This window comes from Caretta caretta, chromosome 5, assembly GCF_965140235.1.
Source record: "Caretta caretta isolate rCarCar2 chromosome 5, rCarCar1.hap1, whole genome shotgun sequence".
In the NCBI taxonomy this organism is placed as follows: Eukaryota; Metazoa; Chordata; order Testudines; family Cheloniidae; genus Caretta; species Caretta caretta.
This window is the reverse complement of record NC_134210.1, coordinates 23,125,038-23,144,792: the sequence shown is the minus strand read 5'-3', so window position 1 is coordinate 23,144,792 and position 19,755 is coordinate 23,125,038. Positions and strand designations below refer to the sequence as shown.

At 43.0% G+C, this 19,755-nt stretch overlaps 1 protein-coding gene across 8 annotated transcripts in view; it reads left to right on the top strand.

Moving 5' to 3' along the window:
• Positions 1–19,755, top strand: part of PDZD2 (PDZ domain containing 2) — a 320,331-nt gene that overhangs the window by 288,245 nt on the left and 12,331 nt on the right. For all 8 annotated transcript variants that reach the window (XM_048851666.2, XM_048851665.2, XM_048851664.2 and 5 more), the window contains 3 exons: positions 4,290–7,848; positions 8,831–8,948; positions 16,523–16,624. In XM_048851666.2, coding sequence (XP_048707623.2) covers positions 4,290–7,848; positions 8,831–8,948; positions 16,523–16,624 — 3,779 coding nt within the window. The remainder of the gene's footprint in view (positions 1–4,289; positions 7,849–8,830; positions 8,949–16,522; positions 16,625–19,755) is intronic.

Genomic DNA, 19,755 nt, shown 5'->3' with positions numbered 1-19,755 from the left:
TATCCTGCAGTATGTTTGTATCTACAGTTTTTAAAAGAATAATGTACTGTGGCAAACAGTGTCTGAAAAAAATGGTACATGTTGCACGTTCAGGAGCAGCACGACGTTTTGTTCTGTCTTAGCTGAAATACACTCTTATTTGTTCAACTGTTAATACTTAGAGGTCTAACTAGTTTCCAAATGAGTGATGCTTAGACACCATTTGTTTTTTAAGGGCTTTCTGGCAGGCCAGGAAGTCCCATTCCTAAATCCCTAGGTTAGCCCAAGCATTGAAGAGGCTTGTGGTAGCAGGGATATGGGCAGGTTGGCGCTTTTCCCAACAGCATGCTTCCCTTTCATAGATTCATAGACATTTAGGTCAGAAGGGACCATTATGATCATGTAGTCTGACCTCCTGCATAACGCAGGCCACAGAATTTCACCCACCCACTCCTGCAAAAAACCTCTCACCCATGTCTGAGCTATTGAAGTCCTCAAATCGTGTTTAAAGACTTCAAGGAGCAGAGAATCCTCCAGCAAGTGACCCGTGCCCCATGCTACAGAAGAAGGCGAAAAACCTCCAGGGCGTCTTCCCATCTGCCCTGGAGGAAAATTCCTTCCCGACCCCAAATATGGTGATCAGCTAAACCCTGAGCATATGGGCAAGATTCACCAGCCAGATACTACAGAAAATTCTTTCCTGGGTAACTCAGATCCCACCCCATCTAATATACCATCACAGGCCATTGGGCCTATTTACCATGAATATTTAATTACCAAAACCATATTATCCCATCATACCATCTCCTCCATAAACTTATCGAGTTTAATCTTAAAGCCAGATAGATCTTTTGCCCCCACTGCTTCCCTTGGAAGGCTATTCCAAAACTTCACTCCTCTGATGGTTAGAAATCTTCGTCTAATTTCAAGTCTAAACTTCCTGGTGGCCAGTTTATATCCATTTGTTCTTATGTCAATATTGGTACTGAGCTTAAATAATTCCTCTCCGTCTCCGGTATTTATCCCTCTGATATATTTATAGAGAGCAATCATATCTCCCCTCAACCTTCTTTTAGTTAGGCTAAACAAGCCAAGCTCCTTGAGTCTCCTTTCATAAGACAAGTTTTCCATTCCTCAGATCATCCTAGTAGCCCTTCTCTGTACCTGTTCCAGTTTCAGAGTAACAGCCGTGTTAGTCTGTATTCGCAAAAAGAAAAGGAGTACTTGTGGCACCTTAGAGACTAACCAATTTATTTGAGCATAAGCTTTTGTGAGCTACAGCTCACTTCATCGGATGCATACTGTGGAAAAAGTAGAAGATCTTTTTATACACACAAAGCATGAAAAAATGGGTATTTACCACTACAAAAGGTTTTCTCTCCCCCCACCCCACTCTCCTGCTGGTAATAGCTTATCTAAAGTGATCACTCTCCTTACAATGTGTTTGGAGAGTGATCACTGTAGATAAGCTATTACCAGCAGGAGAGTGGGGTGGGGGGAGGTATTTTTTCATGCTTTGTGTGTATAAAAAGATCTTCTACACTTTCCACAGTATGCATCCGATGAAGTGAGCTGTAGCTCACAAAAGCTTATGCTCAGATAAATTGGTTAGTCTCTAAGGTGCCACAAGTACTCCTTTTCTTTCTGTTCCAGTTTGAATTCATCCTTCTTAAACATGGGAGACCAGAACTGCACACAGTATTCCAGGTGAGATCTCACCAGTACCTTGTATAATGGTACTAAAACCTCCTTATCCCTACTGGAAATACCTCTCCTGATGCATCCCAAGACCGCATTAGCTTTTTTCACGGCCATATCACATTGGCAGCTCATAGTCATCCTATGATCAACCAATACTCCAAGGTCCTTCTCCTCCTCCGTTACTTCTAATTGATGCGTCCCCAGCTTATAACTAAAATTCTTGTTGTTAATCCCTAAATGCATGATCTTACACTTCTCACTATTAAATTTCATCCTATTACTATTACTCCAGTTTACAAGGTCATCCAGATCCTCCTGTAGGATATCCCTGTCGTTCTCTAAATTGGCAATACCTCCCAGCTTTGTATCATCCGCAAACTTTATTAGCACACTCTCACTTTTTGTGCCGAGGTCAGTAATAAAAAGATTAAATAAGATTGGTCCCAAAACCGATCCTTGAGGAACTGCACTGGTAGCCTCCCTCCAGCCTGACAGTTCACCTTTCAGTGGGACCCATTGTAGTTTCCCCTTTAATCAATTCCTTATCCACCTTTCAATTTTCCTATTGATCCCCATCTTTTCCAATTTAACTAATAATTCCCCATGTGGCACTGTATCAAACGCCTTACTGAAATCTAGGTAAATTAGATCCACTGCGTTTCCTTTGTCTAAAAAATCTGTTACTTTCTCAAAGAAGGAGATCAGGTTGGTTTGGCACGATCTACCTTTTGTAAAACCATGTTGTATTTTGTCCCATTTACCGTTGACTTCAATGTCCTTAACTACCTTCTCCTTCAAAATTTTTTCCAAGACCTTGCATACTACAGATGTCAAACTAACAAGCCTATAGTTACCCGGATCACTTTTTTTCCCTTTCTTAAAAATAGGAACTGTGTTAGCAATTCTCCAGTCAGATGGTACAACCCCTGAGTTTACAGATTCATTACAAATTGTTGCTAATGGGCTTGCAATTTTGGGTGCCAATTCCTTTAATATTCTTGGATGAAGATTATCTGGGCCCCTCGCTTTAGTCCCATTAAGCTGTTTGAGTTTCGCTTCTACCTCAGATATGGTAATATCTACCTCCATATCCTCATTCCCATTTGTCATGCTACCATTATCCCTAAGATCCTCTTTAGTTTTATTAAAGCCTGAGGCAAAGTATTTGTTTAGATATTGGGCCATGCCTAGATTATCCTTGACCTCCACTCCATCCTCAGTGTTTAGCGGTCCCACTTCTTCTTTCTTTGTTTTCTTCTTATTTATATGGCTATAGAACCTTTTACTATTGGTTTTAATTCCCTTTGCAAGGTCCAACTCTACTTGACTTTTAGCCTGTCTCACTTTATCCCGACATGTTCTGACCTCAAGAAGGTAGCTTTCCTTGCTGATCCCTCCCTTCTTCACTCCCTATATGCTTTCTGCTTTTTCTTAATCACCTCTCTGAGATGCTTGGTCATCCAGCTTGGTCTACAACTCCTGCCTATGAGTTTTTCCCCCTTTCTTGGGATGCAGGCTTCCGATAGCTTCTGCAGCTTTGATTTAAAATAATCCCAGGCCTCCTCTACTTTTAGATTCATAAATTCTTCAGTCCAATCCACTTCCCTAACTAATTTCCTTAATTTTTGAAAGTTAGCCCTTTTGAAATCAAAAACCCTAGTTGCAGATTTATTTTTGTTAATCCTTCCGTTCAGTTTTAACTGAATTAGCTCATGATCACTTGAGCCAAGATTATCCCCTACAACCATTTCTTCTATGAGGTCCTCACTACTCACCAAAACCAAATCTAAAATGGCCTTTCTCCTTCCCTCCCTCCTTCCTCCAGTGTTTCCTCCATTTTGCCAGAAACTCTTCCCAATCGTTGTATATGTACTCCTTACACAACCCACCTCCTTGCTGTCATCTGTGATGTAACTGAGCAAACTGGGAGAGGTGGGTGAGTGGGAATGTGCATATGAATAAGTGGATGGAGTTGTGGGCAGTCAATAAATTGCCTGCAATTGGGCTGAATGTTCATGAGATGAAAGAGAAGATCTAAGACCACAATCCCGTAAACACCAATGCCCCCATAACCTTACTCACGTGTAAAATTTAGCATATGCACAAGTGCTCGCGGGACCAAAGCCAAAGCATTTATACAGTTTCTCATCACTGCAGTACCTAAGCACCTCTGATTAATGCACTAGTCTTCAGGTATTCAGTGCAATTTTTTTCAGTCTGGTACTGTGTATTCCTCCTCTTTGTTCTAGGGTTAATGGGAATGAACACAGCCAGGCCCAACTGGCTATGTACTTACACTTTGAAATTTAAACAGGATACTAACCATCAAAGTTAAGAATGAAACAAACCATAATTACTCACTAAAAATAAGTCCCCTCTACCCCCGCATATATTATTCTGATCCAGCTGGAATGCGATTATTTCTGGAAATATGAGAGTCATTACAGGAGAAAAGAACAGCAGAGCTATAGGGAAACATATAGCCAGAATATATGTGTATCTATTTTTGTAGTAAGAACACGATATTTTGCGTGTAACATTCCATTAACATAACTAATGAGAGTTAAGTGTTTTATTTGCCTTTTTTTTTTCTTTTTATCTTGATACAGCTGTGGACAGACTTACAAACCTCCTCATGTCTTCAGGGACAGATGGTTCAGATCAGGCTGACCCCTGCAGCATCCTTGTAGCTGAAGAAGAAACCAGTTCTGGGAGATGTGAAGAAAAGACTTTGCGAAACGAAAATCCAGACAATGTCACAAAGAGAACAATGCTGCCACCTGATGCCAAGACCGAAGAGGTGCAAGCAGGTTTCTCGGAGGTCAGCTGTGTCAAGGACTGTGCTGTGAGCCCAGTCACTGATATTGATGACTTCATCAGCAAATTGAATTCTTCAGAGGATAGAACTTCGCAGTCTCTACTGACAGTAGCAAGCCCCAGAGATGAGTACACTGCTGAGTGCAGTTGTGAGACAGAGGAAGGTTGTTCTACTAATTCTGAGCCAGATATAACGAAGAAGGAGCTATCTGAAAAAACTGTGAATTATGCAGCTAATGCACAGGGGATTTTGGGGTTATCAGTACTGAATTCCATTAATACAGGCAAACTTTTCACTGTGAATAAAAGCTGCTTAAATAACTATTCTAGGAATTTTAGCAGTTTAAGTGTAGATGATTTGCCTGCAGCAGACTCTGTGGAAGATACAAGAAATGAACCATTTCCAAAATCAATGTATGGTGCTGTGGAGGATTCTCCTTCAGACACAGAATCTCTCACCGAAGCCCCGGATTCTACTGGTGACAGTTTGCTCTTGCCATCCGCTGATGGTAAATCCTCTGAAACCTGCAATATTACAGAGTCAGATGAGGAGCAAATTGAAATTTGCTGCATGACTAATGAGCCACATCAGCCGATTCAGGAGAATCAGCAGCTCACATCTGCTAGAAGCATATTTCATCATTCCCCACCATCCTCTCACACTGCAAAAGTTTTACAAACAGAGAGCGGTGCGGTATATAGTTCACTGGATACAAACAATGACAAAGCTCCATTTATACTAGAAGACCAATGTAATTCAATTCTACACACCCCACAGCATTTAAATACTGTTCCAGCCACTCCCTTACATTCTTTCCCCTCAGTTTCTCTACCAGATAAAGAGACCCTCAGCCCTCCATTGGGTGTTCATCCAGTTTGCTCCTTCCATAACAACGGTGCCTTAAGTACAGAAGACAGAACGGGCTTGGAGAACAATGAAAAATCTGTGAAACCGTGTGAGTCTTCCAAAGATAATATGGCTTTGCAAAGCAAAAATATGAGTTTCTGCACTCCTGAGAAGGTGAATGGCTTGGAAAGCAATTTGCTGGACAAAGAACAACATGATAAAAAACAAGTATCCAATTTTGAAAGTGAACTGGTGGCTAATGAGTGCAATCACAAGGTTAGTTATCATTCTGCTTTGACAAAGAAGGAAACAAACAGTCTGGCTAATTTGAATAAAACTGATAGTCATCGGATAGACTCTTTATCACAAAGATCAACACTCACGTCCAGGTCACCCACTCCGACTAAATCAAAAGATCGAAGTAAGGCTGGTACGGCGCAGGACTTGTCAGGGAAAAATGAAAAAGTTAATGGTGGGCCATTGGGAAGAAGTTCTAAGGCAAAAATCCAAAGTTCCAGCACAAGCTACAGCAAAGGAGTTACAGCGCGGCACAGCCCAACCTCGCAGAAAAAATTGCATCGTGAAATTAAGGCAATGGCCCGAAGGACTCCGAGCTTTAATCCTGCAAAAGCTAGTGGGACTGATCAGAGAAGAACTTCCGTTTCTCCACAGTTATCACCCAAGCTTCTAGGAAAGAAAGTCTCTGTGTCCCGTAACCTACCTACAAACGTGGAACCCGGCAAGAGCACACCACCAGTCTCTAAGACTCTTAAATCTGAGCAAGAAGATAAACCATCTCTAGCTGTGCTTGAAGAAACATCACCACCTCCGTTGAATGGCAGCGGCAGCTCAGTGGAAAACAATGAAAAGCAATCAAGGGGCAATAGTGAGCTAAGTGTTGCTGGGGAAATGGAGCAACAGAGAGAAGGTGAAAAACAAAAAGAAAGGCCGGCTTCAGTGCAGCAGCATGTGTGTAATGAGAAGGGAGTTAAGATGCATGCTGGTGATTTCAAAGCTAGGGAAGATCCGACCAAAGTAACTACCTCTCCTAAGCAGACGCTGAAAGGTGAGTATGTGAAAAAGAGAGCTGAAAACCATGGCGCAGGCATAAACCTGATAAACAGCAGTTACAGTGAAGATGATATTCAGCAATTAGGTCCTCAAAACCTAGAAGTCTGTAACAATCACTCCTCCTCACTGAGTTCTCCCCCGATTCAGCAGGAGCAGCCAGAAGGCCAGGAAATCCAACGCACATTCATTGAGGTGAGGTTATCCTCCTCCTGTTCCTCCCTAGCACCATCTTCAGAGCAGCTGCTGCTGGAAAAGGCAGAAGCTACTAATACAAAGGTCAGCCAGTTAACTGAGGAGATAGGGGATGGCCAGTATTTCACTCAAGTAGATACCGTTGGGGATGGAAATCGACACAGTGCATCCAAAACCGTGACGAGGACTTACTCAATGCCAGCCCAGTTGTCGAGTCATTTGAGGAAGGACAGTAATGTTATAGATGTTTCAGCACACCCCATGCAAGGTGTTCAGAACAATGTTTCAGGGATGCTAAAAATTGTCCATCTCAGGGTGCTGAATGGCCAGGGCACCCAGGATGGAAAAGAGCAAATACACACTCCCCAAAGTGTCCAGAAACCAAGCCTGGAGCAGCTCTCTTTAGCTAATGAAAATAGCTGCCCTGCCACAGATAAACTAAAAACTTTCAAGAGAAATTATTATTATTATGAACTGAACTGGCCACAAGAATCTACCTCATCTTTCTCTGTGAAACAGAGGATCAAATCTTTTGAGAATCTGGCAAATTTCGATAGACCAGTTGTTAAAGCTATAGACATACATTCAACCTCCATGAGTTCTAAACCATACGTTGGTAGACGATCATCTAGTGGGATATCCTCCATAAGCACTACCAGCACAAATGATGCAGTGCAGACATTGAGGAGAAGTTTGAGTTCATGTAGCGACAGTCAAAGTCCAACATATGCTCAGAAATCGCAAACAAATGTAATCTTAGCACATGTACAGCAGAATTCAGCAGACAGCAGCAAAGACGACATTCATTTAAAGAAAAGCAAGGGAGAAGACACTTCAGGAGATCTGCATGTCTCATCACCCACCACACCTCACATCCGAAGAAGCAGGGGTTGTGGCAGGCATTCACTGTCCCGCATGAAGCTCCGAGAGCTCAGAGCATTGAGCATGCCAGATCTTGACAAGTTGTGCAATGAGGACTTCTCAGTGGAACCCGAGGCCACCCATTTCAAAACAGAACTGGAAATTACACCCAGGAAATCACTCGGCCTGCCTGCTGAAAATGTTTCAAATCTGAATGCATCGTCTGCCCTCTCCAACCTTGCAAAAATGAATCGGCTATGTTCTAAAGGGAGTAGTCCTTGGAATAGTGGCTTGGGGACTCCTGGGTCAGCATCTGACGATGATGTGCCACATGACAGCTCCCCAGATAGGAAGCCATCAGAAAAAAGCTGGTCAATCAGGTTAGTTTAATGTTCTGTGGTTATTGATTGAAAAAGCATTTCCTGAAATATTGTTCTTGTCATTCCTGCAGTTTTTTCTCAGGCAAAACTTCCAGTTATGTAGGACCTAATTGCAAGCCCACTGAAGTTAATTATATTTCAATAGAATGGCTTTAGATCAAGCCCTCACTCCGCTATCAGTTGGACACAGTGTTTCTCAAGCTTTAAGTATTGTATATTATGGCTGTTCTGTGAGAAACATGGCAGAGGTGGCTGCATTTCATTCATGGCTGAAATGCCCTGTATAAAACGGGCTGGATCCCATGCGGTGCTGAGCGCCTTTTGCAAATTCCTGAGCACCCTCAACTTTCACTTAGGTCAAGGCACTGAAATGAAGCCACTGGGATTTTAGGGTGTTGAGCAGTTTAGAAGAGATTCCACATTTCCCTTCTCTCTAGCCCTCCTTCACTTTCTTTCCTTTAACTCTCTCTCTCTCTCTCTCTCTCTCTCTTTTTTTGGTAATCTAAAGTGAGATAACTGTTGTCCCTTGCCCACCTTAGATGGGAGCCTGTCATTGTAGTTTGCTTTTCCTAATATGGCAATTACTGAGCTCACTGACACTCTAATAGCAATATTTTTAAAAATAATCTCCCTTTGTTTTATCCTGTTGGTGGTTCAGATCTTTAAGAAAGATATAGGGCTTCATTTCCAGGCCCATTTAAATTTGGCCTCCCTTTTTGCACCACAGTATACAGCCTTTCAACACTTGATTCGTGTGTGCAATCAGAGGTGTAAATTGCCTAAAGTGAAGATGCTGTAATGGAGGACACATCTGAAAAATGTTTTTCACCATTTAAAGAAATAAAAGTAACAAAAGTGGTGAGATAAAGCTCAGGTAATTGATGCTAATGTGAAATGTACTGTACTTAGTACTGAAACATATCCCTTCATTCTGACAGAAATACAGTGCAGCGTTTTACATTTATGTGTATATTATTTTTAGCTTGGACCAGCTATTAGTCTCAACCCTGGACCAGCAGAAACTGCAATCTGTTTTATCATCAGTAAAGGCAAAATGTGATATCATCACTGTGCTCCAAGAAGTCAAAGAACAGGCAGAGGTAAGAAATGGAAGATCAAAACTTAAAATCACTAGCCACATTTTAGGTTTCAGAGTAACAGCCGTGTTAGTCTGTATTCGCAAAAAGAAAAGGAGTACTTGTGGCACCTTAGAGACTAACAAATTTATTTGAGCATAAGCTTTCGTGAGCTACAGCTCACTTCATCGGATGCATACTGTGGAAAGTGTAGAAGAGCTTATTATATACACACAATATAATAACAACATAATATAATAAGCTCTTCTACACTTTCCACAGTATGCATCCGATGAAGTGAGCTGTAGCTCACGAAAGCTCATGCTCAAATAAATTGGTTAGTCTCTAAGGTGCCACAAGTCCTCCTTTTCTTTTAGCCACATTTTAGTTATCTATGTAAGTAAGTTCTTTTTTAATACAGGTTAAGATCCATTCCAGACAGGTTTAGAAGACATCCAGTAGCCCCATTTTCAGTGATAACCTATCACCGTTGATGGCACCACTGCTTGCCCCTAATTTTGTAGCTTAGAATGTCTGCCATAAACTCATGTGGTTCATTTGAAGGACTTTTTAAAAGTTATTTTGATGGCAGGTATAACTGGCTTACTCCTCTAATGTGAAAGCAATTGTGATCCACAGTGAAATGGTCTATTCTGCAAATCTGTTGGTGGAGCATGTCTCTGTGTCAGGCACTACCAGAGCTTAGAAAGTCTTTGAGCTAGCAAGTAGCTGCAGGCCAGCTTTAACACCGTTAACCCCATCTGGCTCAAACCAAGTTCTCAGCCAAACATGAAATGCCAATCTTCGCACTTACTGTAAGCTTCCTGTTTTTTATTATCATTAAAGGCGATGAAAACAGAATAATCTTGGTTTAAATGTGTACTGGCAGCTTGGCAGCAACATGAAGCATGGCTGCTCGGGACACCCAATGTTGCAAGAGGCTCCTGGCTCCTCTCTCTTACCCCACTGGTCCACGGAGGCCAGGCACTGTACTAAGGCAACCTTCAGTGGCCAGGTTCCTAAAAGCCTCCCAAGTGAAATTGTTGCCAATTTAGCCTGCATGCACATGTGCGAGTGTGTGAGTATTCACATGGTAACCACAACACTTGAGGAATTGAGTGTAAGTGACATCTGGTGCATATCACCAGCTAGTGAGGTAGATTTGGAAAGTTTCTGAACTTTATTTGTGAAGGTCACAGTTTCAAATATGAGATGGGATGGGGAGAACCAGGACCTCCTAGAGTGACTTGATTTTATATTTCCCAGGACAGCCTAGTTAAAACTTTTGAGTCTCCAGAGCTGGGTGAGCCCAGGTGGGTATGGCAGCTTTTCCAGAAATACTAGAACTGGATTTTACTCGTGGCCAAAAATAATTTAAATGCACTTTCAAGTATTTTACATGGAATCTTAGAGAGATTATTTATTCATGCCCGTTTTTAAAATCAGAGAACTCAAATATTTATAAAACTGAATGCTTTTTGGAAGGACTCTATGTCTGCATAGTTTCTCATATCACACTTAAGGCCAGTATGGCACATAGGCTGGAAAACTTTAGTCACGTACTGAATTGAAGCCTACAATAGAGGAGTTCTTCAGAATTATACAAGCACTGAAATATGATGTGGGCGTCTTTGTCTGATTCAGACTGGAAGCTCCTCTGGGCAGAGATTGTGTCTTCCTTTATGTCTGTGCAGTGCTGAATTTCCTGCTAGCGTTCAAAAACAATGAGGGCAATTAACTATTCAGAGAATTTACCAAGAGTTGTGGTGGAGTCTCCATCACTGGCAATTTTGAAATTAAGTTTGGATTTTTTTTTAAGAAAAATACTGTAGTTCAAAGGGAATTATTAGAGGGAAGTTCTCTTGCCAGTGGTATGCAGGAGGTCAGACTTGGATGATCATAGGGCTCCCTTTGGGGCTTTGAATCTCTGAATAAATATTAGGAAAATAAAGAAAAAAGAGAACATTGAAAGATAATTGTTGTGCAGATCGGGTTTTTTTTGTTTTTGTTTATTATTGTTAAACTAGTGCTAGGTTTTAAAGGGCTCGCCTTGTGGTTAAGGGACAGAACTGAGATCAGAGCTCCTTCCCGCCGTGCCACTGATTTCCTCTGTGACGTTGGGCAAGTCACTTAGTGCCCAGTCTGTTGAGATGAAGACTTTGGGAAGATGAGTATGCACAGCAGCTCACAGGATCAGGAACCTGAGCACTTCATGCCTCAGTTTCTTCATCTGTAATATAGGGCTAGTAATAATTACTGGCCCCACTGGGTGGTTGTGCGCTTAGATTAATGGATTCCTGTGAAGCACAACTGGATTATCAGATGGAAGGTATTACAGTATGCCATGTCCTTATGGGGCATAGCTGTGAAAAGCAAGAATGAGATAATGTTCAGATTGTGTATGTGCCTGGACTGGGATGTTTAGTCCTAGGAAACCAGGAAAAGCTGAGGTGATATCAGAATAGCAGGTGGGGGAAACAGTAGGTGCATTCCAGGCAGAGCTGCATGACAGAATATGAAGTAGAAGTAGGGTGTTAATGTGCAGCCACATACTTACTATGTACACAGGATAGCTGGATACCGTTACCATGCAATCTGCTGCATTTAGCACACTGTGCTAAGGACCCTCCTGGATTTTAGTGTTGAACTCATTTATAATTATTGTATTCTTTCGTTTTCTCATCCAGTGACAGAAGGCTGCTCTGACTTAAACCAGCTGGTTACAGCCCCATAGGGCTTTTCTGGCAGCCAGGGGTTACCGGGCCGTGGGATGTTTGGTCACATCCGCTTTCTTCTGGGGAACACCTCTACACGGGGTGCTCAGTGAGGGGTGGGGACAACAGCTTTGTGCACGGGTCTTTCCAGCTCCAATGCATCACAGAATCATAGAACTGGAAGGGACTTGGAGAAGTCATCTAGTTCAGTCCCCTGCACTCAAGGCAGGACTAAGTATTATTTAGACCATCACAGGAGATGTTTTCTTTCCTCTCTCACCCCCAGCGAATTCCTCCCTCAATAACCTGATGCATCACTGCAGATGCAGTCTCTAGTTTGCTGCGACCCCCCAGGAATTCGCCGTTTCCCTTTCCCCACCCTGCAACACCTTAGCAGTCTACCTCGGGTCGCTCCCAATCCACCCTGGCCAGCTCTTAGACTGGCCCAGAGCTCCCCAGAGCTGCCCTTCACACAAGGGAATCCTCCAAAGGCCACTGAATTGCCACAGAACACCCATAGTGTGGCCAAGAATCAGGCCCATTATATTTACAGTACAACCCTTAATAGTGTTCGCTTCCCCCATGCCTTTTAGACTGGGGCTTTAATTTAAAAGACAACCCTCTGAGTTAAACACATTTTCAGTCCAGTGAACTAAATATGTCATTTAATGGTAAATAGATTAAACTGTGTCAGGGCCTCGATTCTAATGAGATGCCATTAATTTAAGCATTGGCAGTTCCTGGAAATGCTAAGAGCTGGACACGATCCAAGGCCAGATGCTGCTTTACAGTGTCAGCGCCTGATGATTTGCAGCAGGTCCAGTTAATATCTTGTTACTGCCACCAGACTATTGTTTATTGTCTTATTTATACTGGAAAATGTCTATACAGGCTGTTCATAACAGTATTCCTTTCACCCTAATAACTGATGAATGCAAGACACCCAACTTGATAGTCTCATCCAGCGTAGCAAACTCTGTGCTCTGGCAGTAGCCCACCATTTCATATAAATCAGTTTTATAAGCCACGTTGAGCCCTGGTGAAAGCAGGTGCCATTCCATGGTCTTCACTGGAGTGCCACTTGTTTATACTGAGGCTGAATTTAGCCCAAAGTGTTCAGATCACTGAAGAGTTCTCTCCGCCCTTTGCTGGGATGTGAAGTGGAATGGTCCTTGTGGTACCTGGAATTCCAGTGCTGTCAAGCCTTGCTTTTGCACATCCCATGTCATACTGTAGAAAATAGAATTTTTCACTTGCAAGTGTCTTCAGATAATCTTCATCCAAGAATATTAAAAGAATTGGCACAAGAAATTGCAAGCCCATTAGCAAGAATTTTTAATGAATCTGTAAACTCAGGGGTTGTACCATATGATTGGAGAATTGCTAACATAGTTCCTATTTTTAAGAAAGGGAAAAAAAGTGATCCAAGTAATTATAGGCCTGTTAGTTTGACATCTGTAGTATGCAAGGTCTTGGAAAAAAATTTGAAGGAGAAGGTAGTTAAGGACATTGAAGTCAATGGTAAATGGGACAAATTACAACATGGTTTTACAAAAGGTAGATCGTGCCAAACCAACCTGATCTCCTTCTTTGAGAGAGTAACAGATTTTTTAGATAAAGGAAACGCAGTGGATCTAATTTACTTAGATTTTAGTAAGGCGTTTGATACTGTGCCACATGGGGAATTATTAGTTAAATTGGATAAGATGGGCATCAATAGGAAAATTGAAAGGTGGATAGGGAATTGGTTAAAGGGGAGACTACAACGGGTCCTACTGAAAGGTGAACTGTCAAGTTGGAGGGAGGTTACCAGTGGAGTTCCTCAAGGATCGGTTTTGGGACCAATCTTATTTAATCTTTTTATTACTGACCTGGGCACAAAAAGTGGGAATGTGCTAATAAAGTTTGCAGATGATACAAAGCTGGGAGGTATTGCTAATTTAGAGAAGGACAGGGATACCCTACAGGAGGATCTGGATGACCTTGTAAACTGGAGTAATAGGAATAGGATGAAATTTAATAGTGAGAAGTGTAAGGTCATGCATTTAGGGATTAATAACAAGAATTTTAGTTATAAGCTAGGGACGCATCAACTAGAAGTAACGGAGGAGGAAAAGGACCTTGGAGTATTGGTTGATCATAGGATGACTATGAGCTGCCAATGTGATATGGCTGTGAAAAAAGCTAATGTCATCTTGGGATGCATCAGGAGAGGTATTTCCAGTAGGGATAAGGAGGTTTTAGTACCATTATATAAGGCACTGGTGAGACCTCACCTGGAATACTGTGTGCAGTTCTGGTCTCCCATGTTTAAGAAGGATGAATTCAAACTGGAACAGGTACAGAGAAGGGCTACTAGGATGATCCGAGGAATGGAAAACTTGTCTTATGAAAGGAGACTCAGGGAGCTTGGCTTGTTTAGCCTAACTAAAAGAAGGTTGAGGGGAGATATGATTGCTCTCTATAAATATATCAGAGGGATAAATACCAGAGAGGGAGAGGAATTATTTAAACTCAGTACCAATGTGGACACAAGAACAAATGGATATAAACTGGCCACTAGGAAATTTAGATTAGAAATTAGACGAAGGTTTCTAACCATCAGAGGAGTGAAGTTTTGGAATAGCCTTCCGAGGGAAGTAGTGGGGGCAAAAGATCTATCTTGCTTTAAGATTAAACTCGATAAGTTTATGGAGGAGATGGTATGATGGGATAACATGGTTTTGGTAATTAAATATTCATGGTAAATAGGCCCAATGGCCTGTGATGGGTTTTTAGATGGGGTAAGATCCAAGTTACCCGGGAAGGAATTTTCTGTAGTATCTGGCTGATGAATCTTGCCCATATGCTCAGGGTTTAGCTGATCGCCATATTTGGGGTCGGGAAGGAATTTTCCTCCAGGGCAGATTGGAAGGCCCTGGAGGTTTTTCGCCTTCCTCTGTAGCATGGGGCACGGGTCACTTGCTGGAGGATTCTCTGCTCCTTGAGGTCTTCAAACTACAATTTGAGGACTTCAATAGCACAGATATAGATGTGAGGTCTTTTTTAGGAGTGGTGGGTGAAATTCTGTGGCCTGCATTGTGCAGGAGGTCAGACTAGATGATCATAATGGTCCCTTCTGGCCTAAATATCTATGAATCTATGAATCTATGATCAAAGATGATTAAGGATGATCAAGGGCTGATTGAATCTGATCAAAGATGATCAAGGGAACAAAGACTCAAACAGTCCCCAAACACACAATCCCAACTGACACCTTTGAGTATCCTGAAAGAGAAAAACTAACAGCCAAAAAGCCAAACAAGCTCATTCACACCTTGTTCAGCAGGGAGATCTCCCTCTCAAACTCGTCTGTTCACTAGCTCCCTTAGTGGTTGGTACTGAAAGGTAAATACAGTACATCGTAGTCCTCCTTAGTATGTTGCATGAAACTGTGATAGACTGGACAGCCCATGGGTTTGGCAATAGGATACCTTTTATTTATTGGTCGTTGGCTTGAATTCAGTCCAGGTCAGGAATGGCTGATAGTTGTCACCAGCTGATGACTGGTGACTGGATTTATGTGAAACCAGTTAGTCTCATGCACAATTCTTGTTGGCAGTCCTAGGGTATGCCTCGACTTTAATCACGGGATATGATTGCATCTCAGGGCAACATACGTGAGTTAGATTTCATCTAGCTCATTTGGATCCTGGAGCAGTAAAGACACAAGAGTGTGAATGTCAGCGTGGGCTGGACAAACCCGCTTAGCACCCTGGGTAATTACTCATGGGGATAAGCCAGGCTGAAGCTCATGCTGCCGTGGCTTCGCTATTCTGGGACCTGAGCTAGCGAGATTAAAGCTAGCTCAGGTATGTCAGCTCGAGCTGCAATCACACCCAGCCGTTACAGTGTAGACATCCCCTTCGGTAGAAGTCCAAGAGCTGAACAGGTGCAGAAACCGAACTATTCAGGATCCATTCAGGGTAGAACTAGGGTGCCATGGTGTTGTCTTAGATTAATAGATTATAAGGCCAGAAAGGGTCCTCTGTGATCATCTAGTCTGACCTTCAATCAGCCAGCTGCAGGGGTCAGGAAGGGCTCCCTCGCCCCATGTTTTCTGGGGTTTTTTTAGTCTGCTTCCTCTGAAGCATCAGGGATGGCCACAGCTGGAGAAAGGGACATTGGAAGGGGTGGGCCAGGGCTCTGAGGTGTCAACAAGGCTGCTTAATCATTTCCGTGCCATTGCGGGGGGCCTTGGGCACTGGCATACTTTGGGCCCTCCTATTCGTTGCCTGTGGTATAAAACACTCTAGTCTCCCACGGGCTGTAAAACTCTGGTCTAATTTTGGTTGTTGGGTTTAGTGTGTGGGTGTGGGGTGGTGTTGGTGGCCTGTGCTATACAAGGGGTCAGACTGAATGATCTGGTGGCCTTAAACTCTATGACTCCCCATATAACACAGGCCACCCCTGAATTAATTCCTGTTTGAACTAAAGCATGTCTTTTAGAAAAAATCCAATCTTGATTTAAACATTGCCAGTGATGATCAACCCAGCACATCCCTGCTTAAGTTGTTTCGTTAGTTAATTACCCTGCCTGTTAAAGATGTGTGCCTTATTTCTAGTCTGAATTTGTCTGGCTTCAGCTTCCAGCGATCAGCTCTTTGTCGGCTTGATGGAAGAGCCCCCGTTACTGTCTTCTGAGAGAGCCTGCACTGCTGCTCATGCTGTACCCACTGTGTGAATAAACACACGACTTCAATCTGACTCCTTTCACAAGAACGACATTAGCTTTTTAAAACTGTAAACTCAAGTTGCAGTAGTGTGAGAGTGGGACTCTTTAGCTTGCGTGGGTGTTTTGTCTTGATCTGTGGCTTCCCTCACCATCTTCTGTTCTATTGTTAGAGCAAAGAAGAAGCTTACTTTGTGGTCTTGAATAAAGAAGAAGGTGCTGGCCTGGGATTTAGTGTCGCTGGAGGGATAGATCTGGAGCAGAAATCTATCATAGTAAGTGATGACCGCAAGTCTTTTTCAGCAAAATTGACTGCAAGGCAAGCTGGTAATTAGATCAAGTGTTCATCTAGCAAGTGTCACTGCAAAGTCATAAACCAGGGACTTTGAGAGGCTGCTGCATGCTATCATGAAATCAGAGAGGGAAGTGCCTGGGTGAAAAATAAGTTGATGCAATATTTTTATTACTGAAAATGGATGTCAATTACATTTTCAAACTAGATTTAAAAGTGCTTCTTAGATTAATATGTAACTGGATTATTAATCTATGGGATCAACTGCATCAAAATCCCAAGGGATATAAATAAAATCCCACATACTCAAGGTAAATGTAACCTTTAATGTAACCTGAAATGTAAGTAGATTTCAGTTTCCAGCTTTTGAACTTTTGTCATAAAGTGTCCAGGTATGGAATGTTTTTATAAACCTAAGGACAGCTGTTTCAGACTGAGGCAAACATTCTGGATTTTGCTTCACAATGTACTTTTGGTGACAAGTGAAAACTAATTATAATTACTATTTATAAGGTACTTTTAAACCCAGGACATTGTAAGTGCCAGTAAGTGATCCCAAGGAATAAAAAAGTGATACCAAACAACTGAAACACTATCAAAAAGTAGAACCAGTGAGAGAGAGAAAAACAAGAGAACCAATGTGCCATGCAGCAAGCCCTCTGAAGTGGGAAAGCTTTTAGATTCCACACTTATGAAGATGAACCCATTAGATGCTGAGAGTAGGAGGAGGGCATGCCTCAGTCTTTGGACCTGTTACAGGGCGGCACAAATTTCCTTCCCCTTGTCCCTATGCTTGGGCTGGCCAAAGAAAGGGTCTCAGATGCCTCTTGCAGGTGCTTCACCCGTGTTCTTTTATTTACAGTGGCTGTACAGTCCCGATTCCCCCAACACCTGTCCCTGCTCCGACCCCGCACTGGGTCCTCTGGCCTTTGAGGCTTGTGTCAGCCAGCAGAGACAGAGCCTCAACCCTCCTATCTTTCTGCCTGGCTACCCCCATCCTGAGCTCTTCCCTGGGTTTATATGCCTTCCCAGTCATCAACCCAGCTGGTTCCACTAGGCTCAGCAGACCACACTGAGCCTGCCCTCATTAGGGCCTGCAGCTGGGCTCCCTGCTAAGGGTCTTGGCTCATACACCCGCCACCCTAAAGGGAAGCAAGGTCTTTAGCAGGGCATCCAAAGGTTTTATACCTCTGCCCTGCGACAGGACCACAGTGACACCTATAGGAATGGTAACTCATTTGAGACCTGGCTCCATTCTTATTGAAGTCAGTAGTCAAACTCCCATTGATTTGAGTGGGAGCAGGGGTAGGCTCTGCCAGGGTGATGAGGCTGTTTGTGGAGCACATATTGGGATCAGGGGGAAAATAACAAGAGAAAATTTCACCCACGAATCCACTTTTAAGCACAAAAACTCCCCTGCCAGGTAGGGTATTATTAAGGGGGTTCATTTTTAATCCAAACTGACACTAATATAGCAATGTTTCAAGCTGCACCCCTGCCTTACAGCCTTACATATATGCATGGTAGCTCCTGCATTTTCCCAGAGCTTCCTGCCTTGGCTTCTGGTCAGAAGTGCCTCCTTATATGTCTCCCCTCTGAGTTACACCCTTCTTTCAAGATATTGAGCCTAAACACAGCTACAGTTAGTTAGCGCCTCACTGGGAGTGCCTCCTTACACTGCCTCTGAAACCTGCCTGGAAACGTTAGCCTCTGAAACTAGGGTTCTTTAGCAGGGCCTCCTCCTGGGGACTGTGTTGGGGTGAGGTACAGCAGGGCATTGGGTCCTTTCTAGGGGATGCCCAAAAGACTTGCACTCCCCCTCGTAAGTGCCAGACAGTCTATGAAATACCTTGAGATAAGCATATAGAATTGTCCTCACAAATTCACAGCATGAGCCTTTTTGAAAGGAAGCATATAACAGTGCTCCAACAGCTGCTCAGCATCTTGTAAATGAGTCTTTAAAAATCCAAAGTTGCTGCTTTCGGGTCATTTTCTTCTATCAGTTACACCAGCACAAATCTTGAGCCAGTCTACTGGAGCCCAAGGGGTTACTCCAGATTTTCTCCACTCTAATTGCCCTCTAGAATTTTCCATATTTGCAAGGAAAAAATAGTTTACATAACCAAAAAGACTGTTAAATCTGTGATGGTGAAGAGAGTATTGGAACAGCCAAATCACCACAAAAAGGCACTCGAAGCTGCACAGTTGACCATGTAACAGCCAATGTAAAATACACAGTTATCTCTGCAGCTACTTCTTTGTGCCCAATCTTGCAGACACTTTAACCTGGCATCGTGCTTGGGGCACCTCATAGGAACATAGGACAGAAAGAGACTTCCTGGGTCATCGAGTCCTGTCCTCTCCTATAGCAAGGAGCCCTGTCATATAACCCCATTCATAAATTTATTAAGCTCTATCTTAAAATTAGTTGGCTTACTTGGCCCCACTACTCCAATTGGCAGGCTCCTTTGATGGTTAGAAACCTTCTTCTAGTTTCCAGCCTAAATTTATTCCTGGCCAGTTTATATCCATTTATTCTTGTGTCATCATTGTCCTTCAGCTTTAATAGCTCTTCTCGCCCCAATATTTATCCCCTGATGTACTTACAGAGAGTAGTCAGATCCTCTGTCAGCCTTCGTTTTGCTAGTATCCTCTTATAAAATAGGCCTACTGTTCCCCAGATCATCCTAGTAGCTCTGCTCTGAACCTATTCCAGTTTGAATTCAATTTTTCAGATCTACCAAATTCACGGCCATGAAAAACGCGTCACAGACCGTGAAATCTGGTCTCCTCCTGTGAAATCAGGTCTTTTACATGCTTTTACCCTATCCCATACAGATTTCACAGGGGAGACCAGCATTTCTCAAATTGGGGGTCCTGACCCAAAAGGGAGTTGCAGGGGGCTCACAAGGTTATTTTAGGGGGGGGGAAGGTCACAGTATTGCCACCCTTACTTCTGCACTGCCTTAAGTGCTGGGCGGCCGGAGATCTGCGGCTGTTGGCCGGGCTCCCCGCTCTGAAGGCAGCACCCCGCCAGCACAAGTAAGGGTGGCAATACCATACCATGGCAGCCTTTCTTCTGTGCTGCTGCCTTCAGAGCTGGGTGGCCAGAGA